This window comes from Camelus ferus, chromosome 27 (genome assembly GCF_009834535.1).
Source record: "Camelus ferus isolate YT-003-E chromosome 27, BCGSAC_Cfer_1.0, whole genome shotgun sequence".
Classification (NCBI taxonomy): Eukaryota; Metazoa; Chordata; class Mammalia; order Artiodactyla; family Camelidae; genus Camelus; species Camelus ferus.
In genome coordinates this window covers 1,851,602-1,864,797 of record NC_045722.1, presented here as the reverse complement: position 1 = coordinate 1,864,797, position 13,196 = coordinate 1,851,602, and the positions used below count along the sequence as shown (strand labels likewise).

The following is a 13,196-nucleotide window of genomic DNA, read 5'->3' as shown; positions in this document are numbered from 1 at the left end:
TCATGTGTGGACAGGTACTACGAATGGGAAAGGAAAGAGGAAATCCTCCTCAGAGCCCACGACCATTTTCCTTCTTCGTTCTTCCAGAAGTACACTAAAGGGAGCAGGCTTTCAAATGTCCCTGCTTGAGAGCTGACTAAAGAAGTCGCACCCAGAGCTGCTTCCTCACCTCAGAGACCAGTGCTGTGTCTTTCTGGTAGACTAGTCTGAGCGCCCTGTGGCTGCTGACCTGAGGAGGTTGGTAGGTAAGCGTCTTCTTCAGGCTTCGGGGGCTAATGTTTTACTGTTTTTTTTTTTGCAGTGTGCCTCCCCAGGCGTGCCAGTCCACATGCAGAGCAGGTCTATGTTAAGACCCCTGGAGCTCTCCTTGCCCAATCAAACCTCATACTCGGAAAGTGAAATTTTAAAAAAAGAGTTGGAAGCAATGAGAACTTTCTGTGATTCAGCCAAACAGGACCGACTCAAGCTTCAAAACGAACTGGCTCACAAGGTGGCGGAGTGCAAAGCCTTGGCGCTGGAGTGTGAGAGGGTCAAGGAGGATTCAGATGAGCAGATAAAGCAGCTGGAAGACGCCTTGAAAGACGTGCAGAGGAGAATGTATGAGTCGGAAGGCAAAGTGAAGCAAATGCAGACGCATTTTCTTGCCCTGAAGGAGCACCTCACAAGTGAAGCAGCGGCCGGGAACCATAGGCTCACGGAGGAGCTGAAGGACCAGCTGAAGGACATGAAAGCGAAATACGAAGGCGCGACTGCAGAGGTGGGCAGATTGAGAGAGCAGGTCAGACAGAGTGAGGCGCTCGTCGAGGGCTTTAGGAGGGACGAAGGCAGGCTGGCGGGCGAGAGCAGGCGGCTGCAGGAGGAGGTGAGCAGGTGCCACGCAGAGCGGGAGCAGCGCGGGAGGGAGGCTGCTGAGCTGGAGGGCCGGCTCAGGGAGCTGTCGGCCCAGCTGGCCCTGGCCATCCCTGCCGAGAAGTTTGAAAGCATGAAGAGCCTGTTGTCGAGTGAAGTGAGCGAGAAGGCGAAAAAACTAGCGGAGGTGGAAAGAGAGTACGAAAGATCACTCAGCGAAATCCGACAGTTAAAGAGAGAGCTTGAGAGCTTACGGGCCAGACTGGCCCAGCACGTCCAGGCCGAGGAGCATGGGCCGCTTAGGAGCAGGCTGGAGCCGAAGTCAGCAGAACTTGGGAAGAAGGTCACTGAGTTAACATCGAAAAATCAGACGTTACAGAAGGAAATCGAAAAGCTTTGTCTGGATAATAAGCTCCTCACCCAGCAGGTGCACAGCCTGACAGCGGAAGTGAAAGATCATTACGTTCCTTTGAAAGTAAGTGAAGAGATGAAAAAGTCACATGATGCACTTGTTGGTGATTTGAATAAAAAGCTTTCAGATGTGACACAGAAATACACAGAAAAGAAGTTGGAAATGGAGAAACTGCTGATGGAAAACGCCAGTTTAAGTAAGAATGTTAGCCGCCTGGAAACTGTGTTTGTGCCTCCTGAGAAACACGAAAAAGAGATCGTGGCTCTGAAATCCACTATTGTTGAACTTAAGAAACAGCTGTCTGAACTTAATAAAAAATGTGGTGAAGACAAAGAGAAAATACATTTGCTCATTTCCGAGAACACTAACTTGAAACAGACCGTGAGCCGTCAGCACGTGCCAGTGGAAACCCATGAAGAGGTTAAAACCGCGCTGACTAGCACGTTGGACAAAACCAACCGAGAATTAGCAGACGCAAAGAAGAAATGTGAAGATATAAATCAGGGATTTGTGAAAATAAAAGAGGAGAACAAAGAATTAAAAAGAAACCTGGAGAACACTCAGAACCAAATAAAAGCGGAGTACATCAGCCTGAAGGAGCACGAGGAACAGATGAGCGCCATGAGGAAGAGCATGCAGAAGGCGCAGGACCGCGGCGCCGAAGCGCTGGCCAGCTACCAGCGGGGCCAGGAGGAGATCGCCACGCTGCACGCCGAGATTGCGGCCCAGAGACGGGAGCTCGACACCATCCAGGAGTGCATTAAGCTGAAATACACCCCAATCACCAGCCTTGAAGAGTGTGAGAGAAAGTTCAAAGCCACAGAGAAAGAACTAAAAGAACAGCTGTCGGCGCAGACGCAGAAGTGGAACGCCAGCGAGGCAGAGGCCACGCAGCGCAAGCGGGAGAACGAGCAGCTGAAGACCGAGCTCCGCGCTTTGCAGAAGGACGTGCGGGATAGGAGCGCTGCCGCCGAGAAGGCCCAGCAGGCGGAGAGGGTGCTGAGCAGGCGAACAGAGGAGCTGAACAGGCAGGTGAGCGACCTGCTGCAGAAGTACACAGAGGCAAAGAGCGAGAAGGAGAAGCTGGCGGAGGAGAACGCCAAGCAGACTTCGGAGATCCTCGCTGCACAAACTCGTCTGCAGAAACAGCACGTCCCGCTGGAACAGGTTGAGGCCCTGAAGAAATCTCTTAACGGCACCATCGAGGCGCTCCGGGAGGAGCTGAGGGCTAAGCAGAGGTGCTACGAGACGGAGCAGCAGGCAGTCGCCCAGCTGCAGCAGATGCTGGAGAATCAAAAGAATGCCTCTGTGCCCCTGGCAGAGCACCTGCAGATGAAGGAGGCATTTGAGAAGGAAGCTGGGGTCATCAAAGCCAGCTTGAGGGAGAAGGAAGAAGAAAGCCGGAACAAAACTGAAGAGGTCTCCAAACTCCAGGCTGAGATTCAGAGCACTAAGCGAGCACTGAGAACACTGGAGACGAGAGAGGTGGTTGATCTGTCTAAATACAAAGCAACGAAAAGTGATTTGGAGACGCAGGTTTCCAGCTTAAATGAGAAACTGGCCAACCTGAATCGGAGGTACGAGGAGGCATGTGAGGAGGCTCTGCGTGCCAAAAAGAAGGAACGGTCTGCAAAGAGTGACAAGGAGTTGCTCCATTTCAGCATCGAGCAAGAAATCAAGGACCAGCAGGAGCGGTGCGACAAGTCCTTAACAACCATCACAGAGCTGCAGAGCAGAATACAGGAGTCCGCCAAGCAGATCGAGGCCAAAGATAACAAGGTAATCCTGACACCGTTGGTGAGCGTGGCTTTGCACTGGAAGCCCCAGTGCAGAGCTGCCAGGGGACAGGAGGCTCTTTACCCACAAGACGGGTTTACGAAGGCACAAACAAAGTGACCATTAAATGCCACCTTTTCAGCGTGACTCTGGGTGTGCAAAAAAAAAAAAATTGGAGTTGGAAAAAAAGTACAGTTACACAAACAGAAATCAAAAGCAGTTTTCCTTTTGTTTCCTCAGCTGGTACAGCCAAGAACTGAGGAAAGACGGGGAGACTCAATGGGGCGCTTGCCTCAAAAACGATTGGTCAGAACCCACGGGTTTTAGGGGGCCTGAAGGATGGTGAGGGAGGGCAGCGAAGTGCTGTTTCTGGGCTGCAAGAAACTCAGGTCGCTGTGGGTCCCCCAGACTCGCTCTTGGCGCCCGCCCCTCCCAGTGCACCGAGCCCTCCAGCCCGCATCTCCCTATAGCCCAGCACTCCCTCGCCTGGAATGCCCGGCCCCCCTCCTTTCCACCTCCTTAAGTCCCCCACATTCCTTAGTGCGCGCCTGCACTTACCCTCCTTCCTGAAGCCCTCACTGGCCAATCTAGCCTGCAGGAGACTGTTCCTCTCCCCAAATACAGGTTGTGTTTTGGTTTTCCATCCATTTACAACATCTGTAATAACTTATCTTTCCTTCTTATCTTTCATTCTCATGGCACCGTTTACCAAATAGGTTCTCAACAATGCTTTTGAAACTGGTAGTTGAACAAAGTATGTTCCATGAGGATGAGAAATCAGGCAGGTGGAGAGCAGTTTTACCCACTCAACAAGTGACTGTCAAATGCCTTCTGCCTGCCAGGTGCTGGCTTAGTGCTGGGGACACAGTGATAAGCAAAGGCAGACGCGCCCCAGCCCCCCTCAGCGGAGCACACAGGTGCTCACCTCCGCCGTGTCTGCTTGTGGGACCCAGAATGGGAAGCTCTCAGCTCATTTGAAAGTCAGTTATGAGTAAAATGAAATGTCATTCTAACAGCAGGTTTTCTTGTATCTGCTTATGGTTGTTGCCATGTGTTGAGCACTTGCTACGTACCAGACATGCGTTCGTGACTACATTTGATTCTCTTAGCCATGAAAGATCGGCCCCTTTCACTGATAAGGAAACTAAGGCTCAAAAGAGTGGGGGAGCGAGCTCGCACAGCTGGTGAGCCCCAGGTCTGGCTGACTTTAAATCCTGTGTTTTTTCCACTGCTCTGAACAGTCTCCCCATTTTTTTCTCTTTAATACAAAGTAATCTAGAATTGTACATTCTTGGAAGGAACAAGGTATGCAAGCTAACTCTAGATGTACATGAGCCACGTGCGTTTACTTTTCAGCCTCTGGTGGGGAGAGTCCCCCGCCTTCCTGCGCTTCGGGCTCCCTGTCAGGTGGCCGGCGTGTCTTCACAGGTGCTCGCATCTGACCTAAAACTAGTTGGACCGAGCTCGCATCCAGATCTCAGGGTACACATCATGTTTATTCTTAACTTGGTAACGCTTTTGTAAGGAACTTAACTGAGAGGAAATTACACCTTTTTTATACTGTTGGTAACAATCTCCACAGTATTCACTCCTCAATTTTCTGGTATATTGAGATAAATTCTGCATCTCAAGGAATGAGTTCTGTGTAAAGATGCTCATTATAAGTGACTAGGTGACTAATACATGTTTCTCCCCCAACTGTTTTCTTTTTTTGTAAGATAACTGAACTGCTTAATGACGTGGAAAGACTGAAGCAGGCGCTCGGCGGCCTCCCCCAGCTCACCTGCGCGGACGGGAGCCCCAGTAAGAGGCAGAGTCAGCTGGTCGACTCTCTGCAGCACCAGGTCAAGTGCCTGCAGCAGCAGCTGGCGGTGAGTACCGGGCCGCCGGCTCCCTGCCGGCTCCCTGCCGGCTCGTGCAGGGCGCGTCTGCTTGCTGGTGCAAGCTTACTTAGGAACCAAGCTGCTTTCTGGCTGTGTTCAGATCCAAAAGTGCAACCACTTTTGCTCAAAGTTACTTACACTAGTCACTTACACACTTACTACATGCCGGGCACTACACTAAACATTTTACCTGCTTTAAACTTTATCTTCCTCACAGTTGTACAAGGTTTTATTGCTCCTGTTTAATCCTTAAGGAAACAAAGATGAAAGCACACCTGGGGTCATACAGCTGGGACTTAGTCCTGGGTCTTGCTGACTCCTAGTCTGACACCTTTCTGGCAGCGGCACCCTCTCTAGGATGTTGGTCCGCAAAACTAAAGGAAGTTTTTTTTTTATAATCTTTTATCCTTAAGAATAAAGACAGGCATTCCCATGGTTTTATACCTTACGTCCTTATGCACTAAAGGAAAGCGCCTGGATGCGTATATATTCTTATGGATACCTACAGGGACACGTGTCTTCCTTATGCACTAAAAGGAAGCCTCTGGATTTGGAAGCTGAAGGTAGGAGGCTCCTGCCACTTGAAAGAGGGTGACCTGGTACGCTCCCTTCCTAACAGAGAGAGAAAGGCTAAGTACAGTAAAGCCCAGTCAGGTGTGAATTACTGCGTAACATTTTCCTATTCTACAGGAATTTGTTATGAGTTCTTGTTAATACAAGAAAGTCATTTTTTTTTAGGTGTTCATTTTGTAACACCGCTGGCCTGCAGGTTAACGATGACACATTGCTGATCTGGGTCTTATCAAAAGGGTATGGCAGTTGCGTCAGGATTTGGAAACATCTGTTTGTTATTTATTACGTTCACGGTGCTGTGCTAAGTCCTGTCGGGGATAGAGAGAGAGCACAGTTCCTGTCCCCAAGGAGTTCTGGGTAGCTCGAGAGCCAAACTGTAGATCCACAGGAAGTAAAATAACGAAAGAGAAAAAATACCAAATACAGAATTTAGAACACAGTCCCACATTCGAAGTGACTGGATTCCCAGGAAAGGAGGAGGACTGGTGTGGGGGGGGCCAGTTTCAAAGAGGAGGGCGCGCCGGGCGCGGACCTGCAGGGAGGTGGTGTTCCGGCAGGTGAAGGGGAGCGGGCGCTCTCCCAGGCGAGGAAGCGGCGTGAACAGGGCGTGGAGGGGAAGCAGGCAGCGCGTGGTCCTGGGCCGACGAGCCTGGATTCTCTCTCACATCTGATGCGGTGTCACCCAAGGGTTTTGAGTCAAAAGTGCTACGAGGAAAGAGCTGTCTCGGCCTCGGAGCACGAGAGGGAATAAAGCCAGAGATGGGATGGGGCGGGGAGCTTCTGCAAGGATCCGAAGCACGCGTTGGTGCCTGGAAAATTGCACGGCATCATATATGAGCTACAGCAACACTTTTATGTCACCTGGGATACGTGGCGCTGGTTTCGCCATGAGTGTTTCCACACGTTCATTAGAAAGGTTGGTCCAGCGGTAGGCTGTGGAAGTTTGCGTCTGGGGTCCAGGTGGGTTGCTGTGAGAAGGGGCAGGAGCACTTCAGTAACACTGCTGTTGAGAAGCATCCGGCCCGAGGACAGAGTGGTCACAAGCCTCCACAGGTTTGGAATGAGGAAGCTGGTATCCTGATCTGTCCACCTCCCCACGTTTCTAGGATGCCGCCAGACAGCACCAAGAAGTGGTCGCCATTTATCGGACTCACCTTCTCAGTGCTGCGCAGGTAAGGACGAGCTGCTCCTTGGGAAAGGATCCCGTCCTAGAGAAAATAGTTTTTTTCTTTTCCAGTAAATTTATGTGAAAGTCATTGACATTTAAAGTAGTTGTACCCCATATGCTTATTTTAAAATAATTGTTTCTTTTAATCATGGCTTGCATATCTCCCAGAGAAATGTACGAAGCTGTGTGGCAACACAGCATGTTAAGTTTAGTGTTGTCCCATCTGCTTGTCACTCACGCTCTGGACGGTTTGGCAACATGTGACGGCGGCGCACGCTCACGGCATTGCTGGCTGGAGGCAGCGCCCCGACGTCCACTCGCGGCTGTCAGCCGAAAGGGGAGGGTGGGAAGGACTTCACTGTTTCCTGGGAGCTCAGGAGTGTTTCTTTGAAATGTAGAGAAGAGAAAAGAAACCCAAAAATGACAAGTAAAGTGTGCACGGAACTGTCATAATTTAAAGAAAAGCTGGTTCTGTGAAGAATATCAGCAGTATTTACTGGTTGGTTTCTGCTTGGAGGAGGTCCTGGGGATTGAACCCAGGGCCTCTTGGGTGCTGCGCATGCGCTGTGCCCTCCCTCCGTTGAGCCTTCACCGTGGTGAGGCGTGAGACTGTGAGTCTCCTTCCTTAGGGACGTGATGGGAAAGCTACTTAAAAGTCACACTAAGAAAAATGATTCACGTAAGAGGATGTGGTACTTAATGCTCTGTAGAAACCCTGTGATTTCGGCATCTCCAAAATTCTCAGAATGGATTTTTTGGGAAGACAGTAGAGACAACATTACAATAGCAGGTGAGATATAATAAGAATTGTTTAGGATTTGAAGTGTCCACAGTGGGGGGAAAAGAAAAGTTGTTGAGAGAAAGCTTCAGAGAAGGTCATAAAAAAATAGGTAAATAATAAAAAAGAAATTTCATGACATCAAACTCTTGAAATGAAAAAGCCTACCTTAAATAGATAAACAGGTTCATACAGCACAGCGCAGGGGACTATATTCAATGTCTGTAGTCACTTCCGGTGGAAAAGCGTATGAGAACACACATCTGTACGCTTGTGTGTGAATGAAGTATTGTGCTGTGCAGTAGACACTGGCACAGCGATGTGAACTGACACTTCAGTTAAAAAAAAAAAAGCCTACCTTTTCTATAGGAGATGAAGGGGGAACGGGTGAAAAAGAATGAATGGCCTGGTGAAGTAGCTTTGGCTTCTTCCTCTGGGTAGATGGAAGGTGGGCTGGGACTCGGAGGTGTGCTATTATTGCAGCTGTCAGAGAAGACTGTTGACGGGGTTTGGGAGGGAAGGCTGCAGGGAAGCGCAGAAGGTCTGTGTCCGGCAGGGCGAGGCGCTCGCTTGGGTCTGGTGCTGGCCAGGGAGGAAGAGCACATTCTTGCCGGAAGACGCAAACTAACGAGCTCCAACTTTGTATAATGTATGCTTCTGAAATTCGAATTTTTTTTCAGCTGACTCCTAATGAAACATAACAAAAGCAGTTGGCATCTGAAATAATCTTGCCTTCTGGCATCATAAAGTTAACTAAGAAATTCAGTTTAGTCAACTATGGCTAATGTTTGGAATTTAAACATCCTGCTGTTATAGAAACAGATTTTAGAAGCAAAACTTTTGATATTAATAGGAAGTGTTATGCTGAAACCTATTCAAGGGCTCAAGCAAAGAAAAAAGGAGGGGGGGTGTGAGCTCACCAGATTGACTTGCATTTAATCAACCTCTTGCCATCTTTTTAAGTTTAAAGTGTCTCTTTCTAAATATAAGTGGATAATGTTCGTGTAAAGAGATCTCAACCTACCCAGTAGTGGGGGAAATACAAGTAAACAAGGAGGTGCCATTTTTCACTTCTGGGATCGACAAACTTTAGACAAGATGATCATCTGTGCACTGCCCGGGGCGCTGTCGGACAGGGACGTTCATTCCCCGTCAGTGAGAGTGCACATTGTTATTACCTTTATGGAGAGAAGTCGTGTAGCTCTTAGCAAAATTAAACATCGAGCCTGTTTTGTTGACCTAGCAGCTTCTTCTCTAGGAACCTGCCCCCAAAGACCGGAACCCCTGTAAACGCCCATCCTTGGGAGAATGAGTAGAGACATTGTGATACATCCACACAGTGGGATGTTGTACCATAAAACAAGCAAGGAGATCACTTGGGAAAGACTTCTGTGACAGGAGAAAAGGCAGACTGCAAAATATGTGATCCTGTTTACGTAAAAAATATGAATATGGGGATTTTGTCATTAATTTCTTGTCTAATTAAAAAAAATTTAGCAAGAGCCAAAAAAAAGAAATTTCCTTGTCGCTGGCTTTGGTCATCTATAACTCACACCCCCCATCACCCAAGCCATCACTCAGAGAGAGAGAAGTCTGTCCGTCTGCTCTCTGACGGTGAACGTTAAGAGCAACTGATGGGCACTGCTTTCAAGTTGCGTTCTTTACTCACGTGAGAGGCTCCACTCCCTTCTCCGGCAGGCCCTCTAGGGGATCACCAGGACGCTGAGGATTCGGCGTCTGGCCCTGTCAGAAAGTCTTTGTCTTTGAACTTCTTGTGTAAACGAGGATGACGTAAACGATGTCCCCCCTTCTCCTCTCTCCCGAGGGCCACATGGACGAAGACGTGCAGGCGGCCTTGCTGCAGATCATACAGATGCGGCAGGGGCTCGTGTGCTAGCGGCGGCGCGGCGGCCGGGGGTGGCCCTCCCTGCGGTGCTGAGCGTCCTGTGTGCAACGCCCCGGCCTCTCTGGGCCCCACTGTGCTAGTGTAATTAAAATAAAGTCTATTTTGATCCATCAGTAGGTTTTTTTATTAGATGAATATGTTACCGAGTGTTTCAGTATCAGTTCAAGTCTTGTATTCTCTACATACTAACTTCAATTAGGCCAAGAAGGTAACTCTTTGCCTTGCTCTGGCTTGCTGTTTTTACACCCTTGAGTCCCCAGTAAAACACGAGCCATCTCAGTGGGTCCATGTGAAGAGGGGTTAAGCTGAAATAATTATTTGAAGATTTCTCTCAGAGAAATTAATTGGGTAGGTGGCCACTTTCAAGCGGATCAAAAGATTTTTCGCGTCTTCAGTCAAGCTGCGAGGCCTGGTGTGGTTTCAGGGAACATGCGACAACCTGGCTGGCCGGGGGCGCTTCGCTGAAGTGACTTAATGTGTGCCTTTGACTTCTGGAGGTACAGGGTTTTTTTCTTCTTACACTAGTAACTTTTATGCCTTTTAAAATAAATTTCTTTTCACAAACGGTCTGCAGTGCTAAATTACATTTAGATTAAGAACAGGCAATGGTGGGCTGTATGCGGAATTTATAATAGCCTCATAATCTACACAACTGTATCTCAATTTTCACTTTTAGAGAACTATGGTGAATGGTATGCTGGATTTTCCAGAGTGTCAACAATTTTAGACTTTCTTTAGTAATTACTTTGACATTTGCTCCTGTGGTAACCAGCCACTCGTTATATGTGCATCCTCCAAATGTGTGTGCCAGCTTACAGGAAAAACGCATTAATGAGATTAACGATGTGCGATGCAGCTTTCTGACACAATCAGCATTAGAGGGTTGGTTTTAGATGACAGAGCTGTCAGTGCGGTAACGTGGCAAACTGTGAGGATACAGAGAGCAAGACAGCAACAGCATCGGGCACACTTACAGTGAATGTTACAACCGACCATTGTTATTAACTGCACCTCATTGAGGAGAGTTTGTGTGTTTTGTTTTATTAATATTTTATGATTCAGATTGAAAATTACTGATTTGATTATTAGCAAATAAACTAAGCAAATGAGTCATTTCAGCCAAGCTTTTTAACTGGAAAGTGTGCCTGAGCAGTCATCTTTGAGCATCCTGAGCAGGAGTTTTGATCCTATTTATGTCTGAGAACAAGGACAAAGGACCATCAAAATAGCTTCTCTCACCAAAGAATAAGCCACCGTATGTGTTCAGTATGGAAACAGCAGTGGAGTCAGCAGGCTTCATGTTTGTTCCTCTGGGTGGGCGCCCGCAGCTCACAGAAGCAGGATGTGGAGTCTTTAACTTTCATATGGAACGTTGTCCTCGAGCACGAGTCCTGTGCCATGCGTTTCAGGTCACCCATCGAAGCTGCAGAGGAAGTTCTCAGCTGATTGCTCACATCTCAGCATTGTGACTTCCTTACCAGGGGTGGGAAGGGAACCCCTCTGTGTGTTCATGTGTTTTATTTTTTCTTCAACCATGAATAAAATGCTTTCTGTGGAATATTGCTTTAAACATCCTAGTAAGAGATTTACAAGGGAAACCAGTCCATCTGCTACTTTTGGAGAATTGGGGGAGAGAAGGATGGGTTGCCAAGTACAGACGGTGACCCTCATTTTCAGGTAGCTGTGTGGAGGGCAAACTCAAGTGACCTTGAATTACTCCCGGTGTCTCGCACACTCACCTGTGCCTGCAGAGGCACAGGTTGCATGTACAGCACTGGGCAGCGAGCAGCTGGAGCGTCCCCGATGGATGCTGCTGTCTCTCTCCTCATGTTAGAAGACTGTGAGGCTGGACTGAAGGCTGTTGTCTGAGATGCGAGTGCTCTTGGAACGAATCACCAATTCCTCTTGAAGCGCAGTCTTTGTTGAAAGCTTTGACTGCTGTTCCTTGTTTCGTTGTTTTTTCTTATCACTCCTGCTCCCTCATCAGAAAAGCTCGTTCCCTTTGACAGAGGGTCAGTGTTGTAAAGGGCTGCTAAAGTGTAGCCAAGTGTCAGTGCAACGAACAGCTTCAAGTTTCGTATCACAGTGGCGCTAATCATTGGCCACACACGCACTGCTCTGAAATTCCAGGTGAATTTAGCTTAATCCTTCTTATGGCTTGGCTTTTATTTAAACCTTTCTTCTTGACCCTAACCAATGTTATACAGTTTAAAATTTTGTGTTATTCTAAATGCATTGGATGACTGCTGCTTTAAAAATCTTGCAGCTTTAGAACATGAGTCCCCCCCCCCCCCAGCCCCATGTTACCAGCTTTCCTCTAACAAGGACCTAAAGACTGTTCTCACGCAGCAGCTTCTTACCTGCCTGAAGGCTTCGTGTTCTCAGTTCGCTTGTTTCGGAGAAGCAGAGGGAAGAGTTTCAGATGAGTTTTGGGGCCATGATGATGAGACGCGTCGGGCGTGCGCACACTGCTGCCCAGTGGGGAAGAGCAGGGCTTACGGGTCTGTCTGGACATCGGCTTCACCATGATGCGAAAAAGAACTACTTCTTGCTGCCTCTTTTATTTTCTTCGTCACTGGATTCTGCAACCTTGTGGTGATGTGTTTTCATCTTGCGTGTTCTGTGCATCAAAGTGATGGCAGTACCTCTGGCACCAAAATAAGGGCTGAAAGAGGATTGCCTGTGACGATCGTGTTGCATGTGTCTGGCGGGGCAGAGAACCTGGGCCTTACTCTTGGCTGCTAAATGCTGTGAACCGTTTTCAGAGAGGGGAAAAACAATTAGGAACAATTTTCAGAAAAAGACCAAACTGGCACCACAAAACACACCGTGCACAAAACACAAAGCGGAGTAAGCATTTCGTCTCCTATTCCGTTCGGTGGTGCCGCAGCCAAGCTGGGGCCAAGGCTCCGCTGCTGGGAATTCAGGTCTTCCGTGGGTTTTGGTCTTGTCTGTCTGGGACAAGACCGTCTGGATTAGCCTCTCCGGGTGAGTGGTAACTTGCTTCTTCCCGTGGCATGTGCGGACCTTTGGCTCACAGGAGTCGTGAATGCAGAGATTGTTTTTAAAAGAGAAGCTGCAGCAGAGACGGCATTCCAGGAGGACGCGCTGGGCAGGGAGAGCGCTGTGTTTGGCGTAATTGGGCAGTGACATCACTCATGCACCAGAGGGCATTTTCATTATTTTTGCCGCATGAACAAACATGCGTGATGAATGAATTCAACCAAAACGGGAAGGTTACAAAAATGTCGTATGTAAATGAAAAAGAGCCAAGACCTTCAAGGGTTGCTTCTCCAGATACACGAGAGTGTGTGTGTGCACGCACATGCACGTGTATATAGTGAAGTAACAGAAGAGACATCAGTGAAAATGATGCCCCTTATATTTGCCATCAAATTGCACTTAGGAGGCACAATTTTTATTTTATATTTTAAGCAGGTTTTCGGTTTTTTTTTTTTCAAGATAGCAGTCCTGGGAATCTTCTGAATTCAGGGAAGAGTTTAGAGAGGTTATTGCCTTCTTAATAATTCAGAGCTTCTGTTGCTCTGCCAAGTCAGAAGATTAACATTTAATAGAAAAACATTACGTGTCTATAACTCAGTCACGGCTATTAGATCAGATGGATTTTACATTGAGTGAAAAAGATGTCGAGCATTTAAGAGCCATTAAACTAGAGGACTCTTTTACTGGGTTTTAAGCCCTCGGAACCCGGGTCCCGCTGCGAAGAGCGTTTATTTTACATACACAGAGCGCGTTGAGGCTGGGGAAAGGGCACACGCTTTGAAAGAAAACAGGCCATGGAGAAGTGTGATTGTCCACACCGAACAGCTGCCTCGCGGACTCAGTCCTGC

At 48.2% G+C, this 13,196-nt stretch overlaps 1 protein-coding gene across 16 annotated transcripts in view; it reads left to right on the top strand.

Annotated features, from left to right (window-relative positions):
* The window catches only part of UACA (uveal autoantigen with coiled-coil domains and ankyrin repeats), a 69,895-nt gene extending 60,434 nt beyond the window's left edge, over positions 1-9,461 (top strand). For 13 of the 16 annotated variants that reach the window (XM_032469055.1, XM_032469057.1, XM_032469059.1 and 10 more), the window contains 5 exons: positions 302-3,040; positions 4,394-4,519; positions 4,756-4,908; positions 6,600-6,665; positions 9,265-9,461. In XM_032469055.1, the coding sequence (XP_032324946.1) occupies positions 302-3,040; positions 4,394-4,519; positions 4,756-4,908; positions 6,600-6,665; positions 9,265-9,336 (3,156 nt within the window). In that variant the 3' untranslated portion in view covers positions 9,337-9,461. The remainder of the gene's footprint in view (positions 1-301; positions 3,041-4,393; positions 4,520-4,755; positions 4,909-6,599; positions 6,666-9,264) is intronic. The other 3 variants (XM_032469063.1, XM_032469065.1, XM_032469064.1) reach the window with 1 other exon arrangement.
* Positions 9,462-13,196: the final 3,735 nt, after the last annotated feature.